A 20,519-nucleotide genomic window follows, 5' to 3' on the forward strand; every position below is an offset into this window, starting at 1 on the left:
TCACTTCCTCATTGTTCTCTAAGGTTCTTTCCAGCACCGTGATTCTAAGGTAACTTGAGGGCCTATTTCAGATGATATAGTATTGTATACATTAAATCACTTCTGGTACATGTTATCAGGAACTGTCCACACATGAAGTCTGCATCATTAAAACTTTTTTCTCCATACTTCTCAAGATAGAAACAGTAATTTAGAACTCAACAATAAAATTTTAATTTTTTAAAATCAAAATAAGATGACCAGAATCATTAAACTTAGTATTCACAGCACTGAACCTAGAAAAACATATAATTAATAGAATGTTAAAGCCGAAAGACCATCTGACAGACTGAGACTTCTTGTGAAGTGTTTTAAAGACAATTACTCCATAACAACTGCATACTCAGGATTTGTGGACATAACATTACAAGCTGGGGGAAAAATCCAGCTCAAATGTCAAATCATGGAGCCAGAATGACTCTGAAATTCCGGAAGACACATTTTGAGAAAGAAACAGAATTCTCCCCCATTTCCCCATTCCCCTCTCCCAAAGGGGAGAATGTAAAATTATGCACATCTTTGGTAAAATTTCAGAAAAAATAAATGCCTAGATATAAAGAAAATTTAACTTAACATTTTCTCTTCAATTTGTTTTTTATAGCAGACATGTTAATTTCATTTTGAACATGGTATGCCAAATATCCTGAGCTTCCAGGAATAAAGTCATGTAGCTCCCCAAGGAATTTCTTCATGGCATCAATTGATATATAACCTACAAAATAAAAAATACATATATTTGAAATCCTATCATGCTATCATACTGTTTTGAAGTATCTTTGATTTATTAGAGTTAAGATTTCTAAAGAAAGTTTTTAGAAAAAATTGAAAAGAAGAAATAATGCCAGTGAGAAGATTCTCTATGAAACTTGATAATTACCAGGGAACACCTCCTTCCCAACTCCCCACTCCCTGCAGCCATCTACCTCTTATTTTCTTTTATCTTTTTAAAAGATTTTATTTTTTTATTTGAGGCAGAGAGAAAGACAGTAAGAGAGAGCACAAGAAGGGGGTGGGTCAGAGGGAGAAGCAGGCTCCTTGCTGAGCAGGGAGCCTGAAGCAGGACTCGATCTTGGGACTCCAGGATCAGGACCTGACCGAAGGCAGTCGCTCAACCAACTGAGCCACCCAGGCACCCTATTTATTTATTTTTAAATTTTTTATTTTTTTATTTAGAGAGAGTGTGTCAGCAGGGGAGGAGCAGAGGGAGAGAGAGACGGTCTCCAGCAGACTCCATGCTGAGCACAGAGCCTAAATTAGGGTTGGATCCCAGGACCTGAGATCATGACCTGAGCTAAAACTGAATTAATCAACTGAACCACCCTGGAGCCCCTTCTATCTCTTTTTAAAACACAAATATTTGATTATCCACTTTGACTACTGAGAGTGTAATGTCCAGGTTGAGGATAAAACATAAAGTACCTAGACCAAAATAACTGGAAAGTGTCTGGCTTAGAGTACAATAACTTAGAACTATCTATCCAATAGCTACTAACAACACAAACAGCTCATCTTCACTAGTAGAGCAGGACACAGTTTCCTGCACTGCTAACACAGGGTTAGCATTCATAATAAGAAATTAAGGAAAGGGGGTCCTGGGTGGCTAAGTTGGTTAAGTTGCCTTCAGCTCAGGTCATGATCCCAGGGTTTTGGGATTGAATCCCGAATTGGGCTCCCTGCTCTCTAAGGTGTGTGTTGGGGGGAGGTCTGCTTCTCTCTCTCCCTCTGGCCCTAACCCCTACCCCCATGCTCTCTTTCAGATAAATAAATAAAATCTTTTAAAAATAATTGATTAAGAATAATCAGTATTACTGCTTAGTCAACAAAGGTTATGAGTGTGATTAATTTTGATAACAGTAATCTGAAATTGATAAGAGTATTAAAAAACCCATCTTAGAATGTGGAGAACTTAAAAGCTTAAGGGCTCAATGACTTTAGGGCAACCCATTTGGGACCCCTCTCACTCTAAAGGGCTTTTTTCCCCTTTTTTTCTGTTCTTGCCTTCACTTAATAAACTTTTACTCACTTCAAAAAAAAAAAAAAGGGACTCAATGACTTGAAGCAATATTATCTTCACAACAACTGCTTATCTGAGTGATTATATTTTATGAGTAATATATTTATAATTAATATTAAAACTGAGACCTAATTTAGAAGTCAATACTGTGTGAGAAAAACTCTGGGTAGAGCTCAAAGATGATTGATTTTAGAATACCACTACCAACATGCAGTATACATGCATATAGTTTGATTGCTTTTAATAATATATAATAAATTGACAGTTAATAAATTAACTATGAATTCACTAATATAAAACTGATTAGTGTCTTTAAAGATATTTTAATCATAATCATTTACTTTAGAAAATCTCTTGAACACTATTTCTATACTCCATATGGTTCACGATCTTTGCCTAATGACTAGGTTTCTGTGTAAAATAAACTAGTAAAGGAAAATATTAACATTTAGTTAATTGCACTGTGTGAAGTTTCTAAAGGTATGTGTGAGGATAGGAATTTTTAAAATAATTTTTATATTAATAAAAATATTCCTATAAGAAGGATAGGACATTTTTACATCAGAAATGGATAATTTTAGCAGTTTTGAAGTAATTAGGACTTCAGGCTGAAGTTCACTGACACTCAAACTAAACTAGCTTGATAGAAAGATTGCTGTGTCAACCAAACTGTGAGGAAGGCAGACATATTGCAGGGCCTCAGAAGTAACCAGAGCTCACGGCTGTCTCTCATTGGTATCCAATTTTTCTCTGCGTGTTAATTTCAGTTCTTCTCTCTTGAGGCAAGTTGGCTTTTTTTACATGGTAGGAAACATGGACCCACACGACTTCCAAGTTTTAGATCTAAAGAGCTATGGTCACCTGAATGAGAATGATTGGACTGGCTGCACTCTATGTATAAAAATCTAGAGAAAGCTATAACTGGCCCAACTCAAATCAGGTATTCATTCCCAAGGCAACTGCTGGGGGTGAGGAGCAAGCTCATGTTTTAGGAAATGACTATTTCTGTGTATCAGATAAATTGAGGGGAAGAAAAGAAAGTTCCTAAGAAAGGTATTCTTGGTGGAGAATTCCATACATGTCTATGGTAGCCAGCCTCCCAGATGGCCCTAAATGATCCTTATCTCCTGGTATTCACAAATTTGTGTAGTCTCTAGAAGGAGAGTCTGTACTTAGGTTGGTCTGTATGACCAACAGCACATGGCAGAAGTGATCGTATGCCACTTCTAAGAGTAGGATAGAAAAAGAGACCAGTGGCTTCTGTCTTGGGTATGCTCTTTTTCCCTTCTTGTATTTCTCACTCTGAGGAAAGTGACCTGCCATGTTGTGAACAGCCTTATGGAGAGGCCCACTTGGTGAGGAGTTTGGCCTTTGGCCAAAAATCAGCAAGGACCCAAAGCTTGCCAATAACCACATGAGTAAGCTTTGAAATGGATTTTCCAGTACCATTTGTCCCTGAGTAACTTCAGCCTAGCTGACAACTTGACTGCAACCTTAGGAGAGATTTTGAGACAGAGTATCTAATTAAGATGCTGTTGGATTCCTGGCCCTCAGAAATATCAAGTAATAAATATTCATTGTTTTAAGCTGCTAACTTTTAGAGCAATATGCTACACAGTGATAGGTAACTAATACAGTATCTATTATAAGTTCCCAAATTTTTAATTATCAGAACTTTTTGGCTTGAAAATTTTTGCCTGCAAGATATTTACAGTTACAAGTTATTTATAGTTATTTACTAATTTTTTTAAAATTAGTTACACATGTAGCAGTCAATCAGAATTTCTTATCATGGGTGATAAGTAATGATATCAGACTAAAATAATTTAATTCCAGTCAAAAGCAAAAACTAACAAAAACAGACCAAAAAAAAAATCCCTTGACATTTTATGGGACATTTATGGGACATTTGGGACTATCTGAAGATATTTTTGGTTGTCACAACTTGGGACCACCAGTTCTAGGGTATAGTTCCAACTTGTATTTTCTACAACCTAAAATCTAATTAGTTCTATTTTAAGAAACTTAACATTCATTGAATTGAACCCAATTCATTTTGAGGAAGACACAGTCAAGTTACAGTTACAGAAGTTACTACCACTGCCTAAATTAGAACTGTCACTCACTATATTCCAACAAGAAGTTATTCCTTCCTATAAAGCAGATGGGCATGATTTAAAAAAAAAAAAAAAGGGAAGTAGTTGTCATTTCACATCAAAACTAAAGCCAAAGAATCATCTCTAAAGCTTAAAACTTTCTTTCAAGAAAGTACAGTTTAAATTTTTTAAAAATTTTTTATAAAAATTTTAACGTAGGGGCACCAGGTTGGCTCAGTCAGAAGAGCCATTCCTCTTGATCTCAGGGTCATGAGCTGGAGCCCAGTGTTGGGTGTGGAAGTTACTTAAAATAAATAGATAAACTTAAAAAAATAAAATCTTAATATCGAAATATAAGGAAAGAAAATAATCAAGAAAATAAAAAGATCAGAAAATTTTACTTTTGCTCTATCAAAATTAAAAAAAGATTATCGCAGGTTGAAATTTTACTTTAAAAAATCTGACTAATGATTATTTTTATAGTTCTTTTTTAGTTTGTTTTTAATACAACACTTTCATGTCTTTTGAATCGTCAGCAATGAAACAGAACAGTATTATTACATGTCCAAATCTAAGGATTTGTCTTTATTATACGGCTGATTTTGACGCTTAACATTGATTTTTAAAATATGCTATCAAACACTTGGTAAATCCAAATGAACATGAGACATTTAGAATCTGGTGATAAAGTTGCCTGAAACAAAATCAATACCAGTAATAGGCTACAACCATAGTTTAAGGGGTACCTACATTTTATCTGAATGTTTAGGCCTAGGGATAAATTAGGGTAGCAATCGCTGCTCCCGATATTAGAACTTAAGTATTTCTACTTAGTTCATTGTCCTTTGCAGGCCACGATTGCTCCTAAGAACCCAGAACTGACTTCTCTGCTGTCAAAGCTAGGTAACAGACACAGCCTCAGAAGACACATTAAAAGTTCTTTTTAAAGTGCTTTTCTAGGGCACCTGGGTGGCTCAGTGGGTTAAGCCTCTGCCTTCGGCTCAGGTCATGATCTCAGGGTCCTGGGACTGAGCCCCACATTAGGCTCATTCTCTCTGCCTGCCTACTTGTGATCTCTCTCTCTGTCAAATAAATAAATAAAATCTTTAAAAAACAATAATAATAAAGTGCTTTTCTAAAGGCTATGAACAGAAGAAAAAAAATAATGAAACAAATGGCTCGACCAAATGTAAGAAGGAATAGTACTATGAGAGAAGATGTAAGAATTTGTGGACTAGTTGCAAGAGTTAGTTTTGACACTGATAAAGAGAATGTGATAAATATACAAATGATTTTTAAAAATGAAATTTCAAATACTTCTAAGTTGCTGTGTTTGAAACACAATATTTTAAAAAACAATCCGTGACCCTACTGAATACTACCCAGATCAAAGTATATGAATACCGACCTCACTTACCGCTGTCCAAATCCCAATGGCCAGTGTCATCTGGTTCCCATGGTTCCACCTTCTCATGTCAGCCTTAGTAAGCAGTCTTTCTACATGTCAGATACTAGAAAACCCAAATATGGAGTCCAGGTACACCTGTGAACCTCTTTAAATTTTATGCAAAGTTGGTGTGTTATGTTTATATGTGTGTATGCTAGGGAAGGGGGTCTATGTTTCATCAGATTCTCAGAGAAAACTATGATTAGAGATGTCCATATAATTTATCTTCCAAATTGGGACACCCGAGAGAAAAAAACTGATCCCAGGGCAACAGACATAAACTGGGACTGTCTTATGTACACAAGGATGCGTATTCATGCTACCAAAAGACAAATGTTTTAACAGAAAACATGGGACCTATCTCTGGGTCAGTTCTGCAGATTTATTTAATGCATTGTTGTACATTGGGTATTTAATGATTTATTATACAAAATAGTCTTGTTTCTTCCCTACTTGGGTTTTCTCTAAATTTTATTTCATTTTAAATTACCTGTTACCATGTTGTTCACAGGATAATTCTGAAGAGGGAAGTACATCTGCTTTTCTGTAACTGGAGTCCTTATAAAATGCTTTTCTGTGCTATAAAATCAAACATACAGAAAGTCTTATTTATATTTGCTTTTCCCTGAGAAATTATTCCAGACAATATATATAAAGTAATCTATTTGTTTTTGAGCAGACTTCAATCTTATTGGGTAAGTGTAGACTTCTTTTGTGCTTCTAAGTAATACAAGTTCCCATATAGATATTTTCGGCTTTCTTGGCCACTTCACAAAACACATTTTTTGTGTATATAGAGGCATAAGTCTTTTCAGTATTCTTAAAAGCAAAATAATTCAATATTTTATAATTTATAAATTTATAAATATAAATATAATTTATAATATTTTATCTAAAATATATATATGTATATATACTTATATATACATATATATATATAAAATCTTAAATATGCCAAAGAAAGTATAGTGGGGTTTATCTGAAATAATTATAGCATTTTTTGTTATTCAGTGTTTAAAGAATTAGAACTCTATTAACTAGTACTTCGATGCTTTAAATAAAAAATGAAATTTGGGGAAATCATGAGGTATACAAGATTCTGAAGTGACTTCTCAGTTAAAAAGAAAAAAAGTTAAAGTATTCTGAGTGTGGTTGTGTAGTATAATTAATTATATTCTCACTTTTAAGAGCTAAGTAGTTTTCAACTAAAATATTCTGTTTTCTAACTGTGCCAAGTAATAATGTTTACTGTATTTAAACTACATATAACCAATAGATAATACAATTATATGAAAATAAAAACCTCAATAATAAAGTTGGGGTCATCCTTAATTTATTATTTTCCTTAAAAAAATCTAAAATTATACTTAGTGAAAGTAAAGCTTTATTTTCAATTTGTTTAAAAATTAGATTTCATCTGAACTCTTTTTTTTTAAAGATTTTTTTTGAGAGCAGGTGAGAGAGAGAGAGAGAGAGAGAGAGAGAGAGCATGAGCTGGGGGAGGGGCAGAGCGAGAAGCAGAATTCCCAAAGAGCTGGGAGCCTGATGTGGGACTTGATCCCAGGACTTGGGATCATGAGCTGATCCAAAGGCAGATGCTTAACCGACTGAGCCACCCAGGTACCCTGAACTCTTACAAAAGAAATGACAGCTCAGTTAGGATAAGATCCTTCAAACAAAGCAAAATAATGTTCCCAGAAGGGTCAGGGACTATAAAAGGATAACCATTATTGTTATTTAGTATGGCTTTAGAATTTCTGGCTAAGCAATGAGATGGGGGAGGGTAGAGAAGGAAATGGAAAAGACATCTAGTAAAAAGGAAGAAGCAATCTTTCATATTAACAAGTGATATGATTGTACACCCCAAAAAGCCAAGAGAATCACTGAAATATTTCTAGAATCTTAAAGATTCCAAGTGGGTAGTTATAAGACAAATATCCCAAATCAATAACTTTCCTATATAATAGCAATAATTAATAAAAATAAAATGGAAAAAATGAACCAATCCACAACAGCAACAAAATTCATAAAAATCTAGAAATAATCATAACAAGATATTTGTCATTCTATATGCAGAAAAATGGGAAAATTTATTGGAATATAGAAAAGGAAAATAAAGAAAAACAAAAAACATTCTCCTGCAGAGGAATATAAAAAATTATAAAGTTATCAGTTCTTCTTAAAATTTAACATAATTCTCAGGGTGCCTGGGTGGCTCAGTGGGTTAAAGCCTCCATCTTCAGCTCAGGTCATGATCCGGGAGTTCTGGGATTGAGCCCTGCATAGGGCTCTCTGCTCAGCAGGGAGCCTGCTTCCTCCTCTCTCTCTCTCTGCCTGCCTCTCTGCCTAGTTGTGATCTCCCTCTGTCAAATAAATAAATAAAATCTTAAAAATAAAATTTAACATAATTCTCAATAGGGATTTTAGAGGTTAAGAAAAAAATAATTCTAAAATTTACCTGAACAACAGCATGTTAGAATATCTAATAAGAGGCACACCAAATTTATAATAGAGTGGAAAGAAAAACTAGCAATAATCTTAAAAGACATATAAAATTTATATGAAGAAAATATGGGGGCGCCTGGGTGGCTCAGTGGGTTAAGCCACTGCCTTCGGCTCAGGTCATGATCTCAGAGTCCTGGGATCGAGCCCCGCATCGGGCTCTCTGCTCAGCAGGGAGCCTGCTTCCTCCTCTCTCTCTGCCTGCCTCTCTGCCTGCTTGTGATCTCTCTGTCAAATAAATAAATAAAATCTTAAAAAAAGAAAATATGAAAATGTTCCTCAAGGGCCACAAAAGAAAATTCGAACAAGTGGGGAAAAAATACCATTTTCTCAGATAAGAAGATTCAGTATCAGAGATAGTCTCCCTAAGTTAATCTATATATTTTTTGTAATGTTACTAGAAGTAACAATAGTAACTTTTTAAAAATATATGAAAAAGGTGGCTCTAAAATTCAGACAGAAAAACAAACCAGCAAGAAGTTAATAACTAAGAAAATTTGAAAAAGAGTAAAGAGGAAAACTAGCACTAGATATTAAATCGTATTATAAAGAACTAAAACAGAATCATATGTATGGCAAATGAATGGAATATAAAAATATAAAATGCAGAAATAGACCCAAATCCTTATAGGGATCTAACCTTATGATAAAGGTGGCATTTTAAGGCAGGTTAGGGGAGGGGAAGATAAATTATTTAATCAATAGCCACAAGTAGTTAGCTATCTGGAGGAAAGAAAAAAAAAGTGGATCCCCACCTCACTTATTACACAAAGACATATTCCAAATGTGTTACAAATTTAAACTGAAAAATAAGTAATTAAGAAGAAACCAAAGCAAATAATAATAATAATCTTAAGAGAAGGAAGACTTCCCTAAGTACAACACAAAACCTGAAAGCCATTTAAAAAAAAAAGTTAATAAGCATTAATGTATATAGTAAAATATATTTGCATGACAAACCCAGCATTTTTTTTAAGATTTATTTATCTATTTATTTGACAGAGAGATCACAAGTAGGCAGAGAGGAAGGCAGAGAAAGAAGGGGAAACAGGCTCCCCGCCAAGCAGAGAGCCCAATGTGGGGCTCGATCCCAGGACCCTGAGATCATGACCTGAGCCGAAGACAGAAGCTTAACCTACTGAGCCGCCCGGGCACCCCAAATCCAGCATTTTTTAAAGTCAAAAGACAATAGGTTAAGGATTAATTCTAACTTATTTCACAATGAAGCAATTCTCCTAAAATGTGAAGTGTTCTTATCAAAAAATAAAAGCAAAACTCGATCAATAGAAAAATGTGCAAAGGATATGAACAAACAGTTCACAGAAACGAAGATATAAGCGGTTCTCAAACAACTGAAGACACACAACCTTGTTCATAATAATAACAATTCAAACAAAACAAGACTAAGTTACCATTTTATACCTATTAGATTAACAAAGACCAAAATACATGATAGTACTCTGTGTTGGGGGAGGTATCATGAAATAAAATGACTAACCATCCCAGTTTACCCTAGATTAAGGGATTTCTCAGGACATGGGAATTTTCAGTGTTAAAATCAGGACAGTTCTAAGCAAACCTGGATGTTTGGTTCCCCTAGCTGGAAAAGGCACTTTTACACACAACCAGTAGGAGCATAAATTGATTTAACCTGTATGGAAGGCAATTTGGTAAGACTTAGCAAGGATACAAATCTACATGCCTTTTGACCTCCTAAGAATTACCTTACAGACACTTACACACCTAAAAAGTTACATTACATAATCAGTCACTGAAGCATTGTTTTAAACAGCAAATTAGAAATTACCTAAAAGTCCATTAAAATAAGCAACTAGAGGGGCACCTGGGTGGCTCAGTGGGTTAAAGCCTCTGCCTTCAGCTCAGGTCATGATCCCAGGGTCCTAGGATCGAGCCCCACGTCAGGCTCTCTGCTCCGCAGGGAGCCTGCTTCCCACCCTCTCTCTCTCTGTCTGCCTCTCTGCCTACTTGTGATCTCTTGCTGTCAAATAAATAAAATCTTTAAAAAAAAAAAAAGCAACTAGAGGGGAGCCTGGGCACCTGGGCAGCTCAGTGGGTTAAGCCTCTGTCTTTGTTCAGGTCATAATCCTGAGATAGAGCCTTGCATCTGCTCTCTGCTCAGCAGGGAGCCTGCTTCCCTCCCCCCTCAAACCTCTGCCTGCCTCTCTGCCTACTTGTGATCTCTCTCTGTCAAATAAATAAATAAAATCTTTAAAAAAATAAGTAACTAGTTAAGTAAATTATGATAAATCCACATAGTGGAACACTATACAGTATAAAAATGAAAAAGCTCTTTATGTAATAATATGGAGTGATCTCCAAGGTAAATTAATGAGTGAAAAAAGGCAAGGGACTGAACAGGACTTATAGTCTGTCACCATATGTTAAGAAAAGAGAAATGAAAATACTTACATGAATTTGCTAGTATATGCACATATAAAGAAATGATAATATTGGTTGTTTCTGGGAGAGAAACTGGCTCACTAGGGACCAGTATTTTCATAATACCCCCTTTTGTATGTGTTGGATTTCGATTAATTAAAATTTGAAAATGAAAAATAATATGTAGGCATGAAGAACTAAAGAAAAGATTTTTAAAAGGAGAGTAATGGGGGCACCTGGGTGGCTCAGTTAAAGCCTCTGCCTTCGACTCAGGTCACGATCTCAGGGTCCTGGGATGGAGCATCTCAGGGTCCTGGGATCAAGCCCCGAATCAGGCTCTCTGCTCAGCAGGGAGCCTGCTTCCCCCCTCTCTCTCTGCCTGCCTCTCTGCGTACTTGTGATCTTTGTCTGTCAAATAAATAAATAAAATCTTAAAAAAAATAAAAAATAAATAAAAGAAGAATAATGAGTTTGAGACTTGCCTTGTCAGGTATTAAAATACATAAATGAAGTTTTATAATTTAAAATGAATATTGTATTGATACAGAAATAGATCCACAGATTAATGGAATAAAACAAATAGTCTAAAAATAGATCTCCATATACATAAAAAAATGACAAAGGGAAATTACATATCAGTCAGAAATAGATTTATTATTCAAAAAACCAGTGGAAATTTCTTAGTTGCAAAACAAAATCAATTTAGATCTTCACCTACTACCATACACCAAAATAGGTATCTCCAAAATTTAAAACTGATTTGATCTCTGAATGGGAAAGAACTTTTCTGAACAGAAAAGCAATAGAAGAAATTATAAAGGAAAAGTAATCAATTTAATGATGCAGAAATTTAAAACACATCTTTAAACAGTATAAGCTGGAAAACAAACTGAGGACATAATGTGACAAATTCACAAAAGGATAATATAGCTATTATATGAAGATGCCAGACAAATTGATAAGACAAATAATAAGACCCCCAATAAAAAGGGGAGAAAGGATAAAAACCACAGGAAAGAAATATAAAATGCTAATAGATTCAGAAAGTTTCAAAGCCATTAGAAATTAAAGAAAAATGCACATTAAAACAAGATGTATTTGTATAAAACTAGTAAGAAATGTACTAATGTTGATGGTGGTTATCTCTAAGTGGTGGAGTTGCTTATAATTTAAAATTGCTTTTTTTCAATTTTGAAAAATTACATGCATTATGTTTATAACAATAATTAAATTCATCAATTTTCAGAAGATTTGGGGAACATACTGGAAAGCAGGAAAAGCATTGTAATTAAGAGTTTGGATTCTGGATCAGCTAGACTTAGCTTCAAATTCAGCTTCACTATGTAAGTAATATTGGGTGACATTTAGCACTCTGAACCTGTTTCCTCAATTGTGAAATGGGGCTGATAGCATTTATCTCTTACAAAGTTATGAGAATCAAATGAACTGATTAGCTCACAAGTGCCACACATTTAGCAAGTGTTTAATAACTGGTTCATTATGTACTGTTCAATACCATTAGTAGAATGCCAACAAATCAAATGTTTCCTGAGTAAGGACGAAGTATATTTTATCTATGTTCACACTGCACCCTCTGGTGGTTTTATAAAGTAAAGGTTCTAGGTTAGACACCTACTAAGGTATCCATTCATCCTTCTTCCATTGTTATTGTTATTGGATTGGACATACTTTCCCCAAATTAGTAAGTCCCCTTTGTATCCTAAACTACTTTTTGTTAGGTGTTTTTCCACATGCATATTTTTCTTTTGACCTAGTTTATGGTGTTTTTATTGCCATGTATAAGTTTAAAATATTTTTGATAGTCACACTTACCAATCTTTTCCTTGATGGCATCCGTGTTTTGCAGGGCAACTATTTCCTAAAGAACTTATGTATCTTATATCTTTCCTAGTCAAGTGAATCACTGGGAGTTACTTTTTATTTTTTATTTCCCAGCCTTTTATTACAAGGTCACTTAGGATTATCACTCTTTCCTCTATTAAGAATATCTTCATTAAGATATTCTTCTATTAAGAATATCTCTATTAAGAATATCTCTATTAAGAATATCTTCATGGTCTTACCTCTTCCATTCTTATTTTCCTTCCTCTCTTTACCAGTTTCTTATCTCAAAAAAAGCATAGCTTTTTTTACTATGTTCAAAGGAGTAAGTTCAAAGGAGTGCTATACACAGAGATCCCAAGACTTAAAATATGGATTCTCTAACTTAAGTGGTAGAATATCTAGAAGTCACAGGACCATGAAACAATAGTTTACTAAACTTAATTAAATACACAACTTTGTGTAAATTAGATAACAACTAACTTCAAATTATAACAACCAAATAGTAGGTACAAGAGATATAAGTAAAAAATGAAGAAAAACTTAAAACTGAAGACACTATATAATGTAAACCCATTAATTTTTTTTTTCTTGGATGATTGGAGGTTTATTTATCACTGGTGGGCTCAGAGGAGACTGTTCTCCAAAGGTCTGAGCCAACACTTTAATTTTTATATTGAAAAGAGACACTACTATTTGATCATTTTTATTTCTGCAGCTAAATGCCAGACCTTCAAATAGCCAGTAATCTCTATCAGTATTTGGAAACCAGGGAACCAGAAAATATGGAATTAGGACCGGATAATAAATAAGCCTGAAACAAAGGGGGCCTCTCAGAGATTGGTTCCAACATAATGGTAAATCCATGATTGTCTGTCTTTTTAAAATTAATTTCTTAAACCAAAGTAACCACATTACAAACAATTTAGAAAGGAAAGGGGAAGATCACTCAGAACTTCCAATCCTAATAAAATTACTGCTCATATTTTATATATCTCCTTACTTAAAAAATTAAAAAATAATGTAACAGTAATACAATATACATAAATTCTTATTTTTTCTTTTGCAAGGATAGTCCATCATAGTGGTTGGCTCTGGAATTACACTGACCCAGTTCAAATCCAACTTCTCTCCACTTAATAATATAAGTTTGTATGACTTTCAGCAAATTAACCTGTCTAATCCTAGATCTCTTTTGCTGTAAAATGGCAGTGGTGATAATGATAATATCAATTGTGTAAGAAGACTGTGAAAATTAAATGAGATAAACACTTACAGTTAGTGTTCGAAGATCCCTACATTGAATTGAATATCAAAGAAATGTATGAATTCAATACCTTTTGGATAATTCTTTTTCTTGATCTGTTGCTAGTTCACTGCTTTCCCTAAGGGCTTTTATTTCATTTGGTATTACTTCATCATGCTGTGGATAGCAAAAGAAATCACATTTTTAAAAATGAGCACACCAATGATCCAATCAAATGGTTTTTAAAAAAGCAAAAAAGTAAATTGACAATATGTATCAAGTCATAAAAATATTTATACACTTAGGCACATTCAATCTAGTGCATTGTCAAAAACTTACAAAACTTTGCACGCACACACAATTATACTATCTGCTTTTAGGGCTATGTAATGAAGACTATGTATTTTTAAAATATCAGGTCTGATTGTATTAGATCGTAAAACTTTGACTAATTTTATTCTCTTTTCAATTTTTTACATTTTCCCTAATGTGGCCATATTACTTTTTAGTTTTTAAAAGATAAGGAAACAAAAAAATGTTTATTAACTTAAATTGTCTTAAAAAACCTTGACTTGAGGGGCGCCTGGGTGGCTCAGTGGGTTAAGCCTCTGCCTTCGGCTCAGGTCATGATCTCAGGGTCCGGGATCGAGCCCTGCATCAGGCTCTTTGCTTGGAGGGGAGCCCGTTTCCCCCTCTCTCTCTGCCTGCCTCTCTGCCTACTTGTGATCTCTCTCTCTGTGTCAAATAAATAAATAAAATCTTAAAAAAAAAAAAAATCCTTGACTTGAAAATTCCCAGACTCCCTTGACTTACAAATCAAAAGTATGAAGTAAACTGAATAAATCATATTTCCCCTCCAAAACTAAAATGGAGGGGCACCTGGGTGGCTCAGTCATTAAGTGTCTGCCTTCGGCCCAGGTCATGCATGATCTCAGGGTCCTGGGATGGAGCCCCATGTCCGACTCTGCTCTGTAGGGAATCTGCTTCTCCCTCTCACTCTCACTCTTCCTCTCTGCTCTCTCTCCCTCTCTCTCTCTCTGCTCTTCCTCTCTCTCTCAAATAAATACATAAAATTTTTAAAAATTTAAAATTTAAATAAAATTTAAAATTAAAAAAAAATTAAAAATAAAGAAAAATTTAAATTTTAAAAAAACCCACAAAATTAAAATGGTGTCTTAGGCTATGGAGTTAAGAAGGAGTAAAATGTGTATAAAGCTTTTCAAAAAGATTATGTGAAAGTGACTCAGGTACTGGTACCTGTCACATAATATAATTACTTAATATGCCATTAGGAAATTTCTCTGTTTAGATCACAAATCCACTCCAAACAATAATAATGTTCCTCAAATTACTTACCAGATTTACCCTTGTTGTTGCCATTCAATGAAGTCCTTTCTGCTTACATATTCTATGGTTACATTATTATAATTGGCTAATATCAATCATTATTTTGAAAGAACTAACAAAATCGTTTATCATAAAAGTCACATAATTTCTAGAGTCAGTCATCACTACAGGGATGTTCCACTAATTTTTTTTCCCCTGTCTTTTTTTAAATTAACATATAATGTATTATTTGACCCAGGAGTACAGGTGTGTGAATCATCAGGCTTACTCTACTAATTTTTTTCATAGAAAAAATAATGGATTGGGTTGGAGCTGAGAAAATTTGATTCCATTTTGCTAATGTCTAGCATGTGAACTAAAACAGGTTTTTACCTTCTCTTTACCTTGGTTCTCTCATTTTCAGAACTGAGTAATTAATTAATGGGCTTTAAGGAGCTTTTTAGCTCTAAAGTTCTGCATACTCAATAATTATTGTTAAATAACAACCATTCAGTCATCACTCACATTCCTGAAAACACTATCACAAGCCAAGGATTAGATATTATGGACCTCAGTACAACACAGCTAAAGATACTAAAACAACTATGATTTTCAGATGATGACAACTTGGGGGAAAAAAAACAAACTAATGAAAGAAATACAAAATGTATAAGTTAATTGCTTGGCTTCAGACATAGAAGATTTTCTCCCTAAGTGTTTATTCTGAAAATTTTCAAACTCTGAAATGTTAGAGAATAATACAGTAAATACTATATAGCTTTCACCTGATTCTTAACGTGTCAACATTTTTATTACTCTGCATGCCTTCTTTCATTTTTTATTTTTTGCTGGACCATTTGAAAAGATTTGCAGATATTATGACATTTTACTCCTTAATCTTTAGCTTGCATTTTCTTTAAAGAGCATTCTTTTATCTTTATAATACTACCATCACAATTAAGAAAATTAACATTAATTTAATCTCATCTAATAATCCATATTTAAATTTTCCCAATTGTTCTCAACATGTCTTTTTTACTTTCTATTTTTAAAATGTCCAGAATCCTATCAAGGTTTAATATATCATATTTGGTTGTCATGTCTCTTAATCTAGAACAGTATTCCTGCTTTTTTTTGTTTTTTATTTTTTATGACAGTGTTTTAAAGAGTCTAGTGTGATATGTCTCACATCCTGGAACTGTCTGAGTGTTAATTAGGTTAAACATTTTGAACAAGAACACTATATAGATAACACTGTATGCTTTCTACTATATCACATCCAGCTGAACATAATGAGAGGTTATTCCAGTTTTTGGTGATGCTAAATTTGACCAGTTGGCTAAGATGGTGTCTGCCAGATCTCCCTACTGTGAAAGTATATTGCTTACCTTTGTAACTAATAGGTAACCTGTGGGGTGATAATTTGAGAACATGGTTTTAACACCCAATAATGACTCTGCCTAAATCAGTTATTTTATTGGGGGTGATAAAATGGGGTTTTCTATTTAGTTGCTATTTTATAAGGAAAATTTCCTTTGCTCCACCTTTCCTTTCCTTTCTTCCAACCCTCCTTCTTGCCTTCCTTTCTTTCTTCTTCTCATCTCTTTTCCTTCCTTCCTGCTGTTCTTTCTTTCTGCTTTTGGAGTATCACTATTGAATCATGGATTCTTTTAAATTTAATGCATTATTCATTACTTATTCATACTAGTCATTCTTTTTGATGCTCAAATTATTTCAAATTTGTCTACTGCATAAAGATTTTGAAGTAAATCAAAAGCATTGACAAATTTGAGGCAGAACATCAGAAGCTATAAAACAGTCAATTTCCAGTATTGTACACATTTATTGAGGGGTATTATTCAAAACATTTAACAAATAACACAACACAGGAATTAGTAAATCAGAATCTATGCTGGCAGTAAAAAACTGGTAAATACTGTGAACCTATTATTCCCCTAATTAATGATAAAAGCAAATTTTCAAGTTTTTTACATGAATAATTTTATTCATACAAAAATATCAAATTTGTCAGTGTACTAGTGTGAAAACAATGTCAGAGTACATAATGTTCAATAAAAGCATGCCCTTTAAATTCCATAACTGGGATCACTGGTGTTAACATGTCACAAATAAGCATTTTTCAGATTACATTGCTTTCAAAAATTTTTGAAACTGGAGATTCTAACCAAATACTTTAATTTACTCTTACCTTCTCTCTCTGAATATGTTGGTCTTGTTCCCAAATAAAACTACCAAGTTTTCTTCTTATTTCTGTGGTAAGAAAAACAAATCCAATACTATTTTTTTAAAGTAATTTTGTAGAATTTTCTGAAGTTTACCTGAAGTCTGAAATTTCTAGGCCAGCGTTATTCCACTTGCATCAAACTCACCTAAGATACTTGTTTAAAACACAGATTCTTATTGAATTAGAAGACTGAGGAGGAACTCAGGAATTTGCATTTCTGACAACCTCCCCAGATGATTCCAAAGCATTATGAAAATAACTATTATAAATTTTTTCTGCTGGAATTTATGCCTTCATTAGATATCTGTGTCTTCAGGCCAACCATCAAAATAAAATAGGCCAACCAGTCAAAATAAAAGGCATAAAATTCCTAAATTTGTAGAGTAGAGGTCCTCAAGAATTCAGTAATTTGGTAAAAGAAGAGTGGAAGAGAAACATGTCTAGTGGGCATAGTAGTATAGGAATTCTAAGAATGCTCAGCATATCAAAGGAATATGTCATTATCCTTAATAATCTCAAAAGCTTCCACAGTAGCCCACTTGAGGACAAAAAGGTAACACTCCTCTAACCATGTTGTCCAATATAGTAACCACTGGACTAGCTAAATATGAGCACCATATTGAAATATGGCTAGTCCAAAGTGAGATGTGCTATGAGTGTAAAATAAACACTAGATTTCAAAGATTTAGCATCAAAAAAAGAATGTAAATATCTCAATAATTTTTATGTTGGTTATATACTGAAATGACATTTTAGATATATTAGGTTAAATAAACTATATTCTTTTTTTTTCTTAAAGATTTTATTTATTTGTCAGAGAGAGAGGGAGAGAGAGCGAGCACAGGCAGACAGAATGGCAGGCAGAGGCAGAGGGAGAAGCAGGCTCCCTGCAGAGCAAGGAGCCCGATGCGGGACTCGATCCCAGGACGCTGGGATCATGACCTGAGCCGAAGGCAGCTGCTTAACCAACTGAGCCACCCAGGCGTCCCAATAAACTATATTCTTAAAATTAATTTTACCTAGGGGTGCCTGGGTGGCTCAGTTGGTTAAGTGTTTAACTCTTGATTTCGGCTTAGTCAGGTCACGATCTCAGGGTCATGAAATCAAGTGGGGAGTCTACTTAAGATTGTTTCCTTCTCCCTTTGCCACTCCCCTCCCCTGGGCTCGCTCTCTCTAAAAACAAACAAATCTTTAAAACATTAATTTCACCTATTTTTATCCACAGATTTCTTATTTATACTAGAAAATTTAAAATTAATATGTGGTTCATATTTGCATCTCACACTTCTACTAGACTCTACTGGTCTAGGTGGATAATAATGTATACTTTTTATTCTTATAAAGAACATGTTTTCATTTAAAAACAGATCTGTTAAAATTTTATTTATTAATTTTATTTTTTTTAAAAGGTTTATTTATTTATTTTAGAGAGAAAGAGAGAGCACGCATATGTTGTGGGGTGAGGGAGGAACAGAGGGGGAGAGAGAGAGTCTTAAACAGACTCTGCACTGAGTGTGGAGACCCTAATGCAGGGCTTGAACTCACAACCCTGAGATCATGACTTGAGCCGAAATCAAGAGTCAAATGCTTAACCAACTGAGCCACCCAGGCACCCCAATGTATAAAAAATAATACAAATATATGGGTTCATTATTAAAATGAATCTTAAAATTTCATTATAATAATGAAGAGATTGAAAACTAGCAAATATTTATTAAATGTTCACATGTCAGACTACTTAATATATTATCTCATTTTATCCTCAAAACAACTTTTTAAAATTCTCAAAACTAGTAAATATTGGATCCTCACCAAGAAGCACTGGGAGGGCAAGATATCTTTTTGTCTTATTCACTACTGAATCCCCAGCACCTGAGTTGAAACCTGACACACAGGAGTTCAGTGAATGTGTGAATGAGCAATAAATAAAGCTAGAATATACACCCAAGGCACTCTGATCCCGAGTCTATGATTTTCCACTTATATTAAATGATGCAAAACACAAAAATCTCTTATTGAGAATGAAGATCAACCAAGTTGGGAGACCTAGGTGGATCTGGCTAATAGAGATTGGATAAATGATTTTTGCTAACCTTCTTGCAAGCATGCAGGAGGAAGAATGAAATGACCTAAAGCCACCGAGTTTTTCATTTCAGCATTAGCTACTGCAGAGAGATAGTAGGCGTGAAAAACTGTAGCATTATCTTCTATGTAATCAAGGCTCTGATATATTCTAGGAGAAAGAAATGAAATATTTTAGGTTATAAAAGAAACAAGAATGTATTCAACCTTTCAAAAGAAAGAATAACTGAGTGGAAGTAGGGATAATTATCTATAGGCAGTCAGGACAGTGGGGAATAAGGGAATGGGGAAAGGGCAGCCAGGGTGATGATTAGATCTCTGCTTTGTAATGATAACGTGAAGGGGGATTGCAGGTGGGCAGATTGGAGGCAGAGTAACCTCTCTGAAAGCTAGTGTGATAGTCCAGCAAGAGGGAATGACCGTGTGTAGGAAGATAGTAGCAGTGAGCAACACTTTTACATGGGTACATCATACATGTACCCTAACGTTTGGCCACCGACTGATTAATGGGGGTGGGGTGATTATTCTCAAGAAACTACTAGCATTTTAAGTTTGAGAAGACAGGACCTGGTGCAGGTGTGAAGGGGCAATCAGGAGATTTGGTTGAAACATACTGAATGTGATGGCCTTCAAAGCACCACGTAGAGCTGTGGGAGAGACAGCTAGAAGCCCAAGACTGGAACTCGGAAAGGCTCATGGACCAGGTAGGAGGCCATGTCATTGTGGCAGAAAGGAGAAGAGAAAGGTTGTTTATGTTCCTCCCCCCTTCCCATCTAGGGCTGAAAACTTGTTCCTTTCCAGTCTATTCCTATATCAATATTTCTTAGTGACCGCGACTTCCATCTCCAGCTCCTGGATCATCAGGACCCGAGAGGCACGACCGGGTGGCTTCAGGTACCTCAGTGTGTCTGGGTGGGAGGCATCACAGCTGAACAAGAAGTCGGCGTCCTTTGGGTCATTGATGGAGCCCCCTTCGGCCACTGTGAAGGCAAGAGCACAAGTTGAGCCTATCAAGTACCCTGGGACAAAAGCCCCATGGAGAACAGAGGTGCTCTGCCCACCACCTCACCCGCACCTTCCACCCAGCCACCTACCCCAGAACTGCCTCAGTTCTCGGCCGACGCTGCCACAGAACCAACCCCGCTGCCCTTGAAACATGGCGATCGGCTCGCACCCGGGGGTGTGGGGGAGGGGGGCCTAATGGGGATCGCTAATTGGTCTGAGGTGTGAAACGAAGCTCGATGATTGGTTCTCAGAGTAATGGGCGGGAAAAGCCCGAA

At 35.0% G+C, this 20,519-nt stretch overlaps 1 protein-coding gene across 1 annotated transcript; it reads right to left on the reverse strand.

Annotated features, from left to right (window-relative positions):
• Nucleotides 1-258: 258 nt before the first annotated feature.
• TERB2 (telomere repeat binding bouquet formation protein 2) lies at nucleotides 259-20,519 on the reverse strand. The gene is made up of 7 exons (XM_032856611.1): nucleotides 20,334-20,519; nucleotides 20,138-20,219; nucleotides 19,251-19,390; nucleotides 17,122-17,183; nucleotides 13,678-13,763; nucleotides 6,087-6,175; nucleotides 259-751 (listed from the first exon to the last, which is right to left on the reverse strand). The coding sequence occupies exons 1-7, from the start codon at nucleotides 20,395-20,397 to the stop codon at nucleotides 609-611; spliced, it is 666 nt and encodes a 221-aa protein (XP_032712502.1). The 5' UTR covers nucleotides 20,398-20,519; the 3' UTR covers nucleotides 259-608.

The sequence above is a fragment of the Lontra canadensis genome, unplaced genomic scaffold (assembly GCF_010015895.1).
Source record: "Lontra canadensis isolate GAN:19392208 unplaced genomic scaffold, GSC_riverotter_1.0 scaffold12, whole genome shotgun sequence".
Classification (NCBI taxonomy): domain Eukaryota; kingdom Metazoa; phylum Chordata; class Mammalia; order Carnivora; family Mustelidae; genus Lontra; species Lontra canadensis.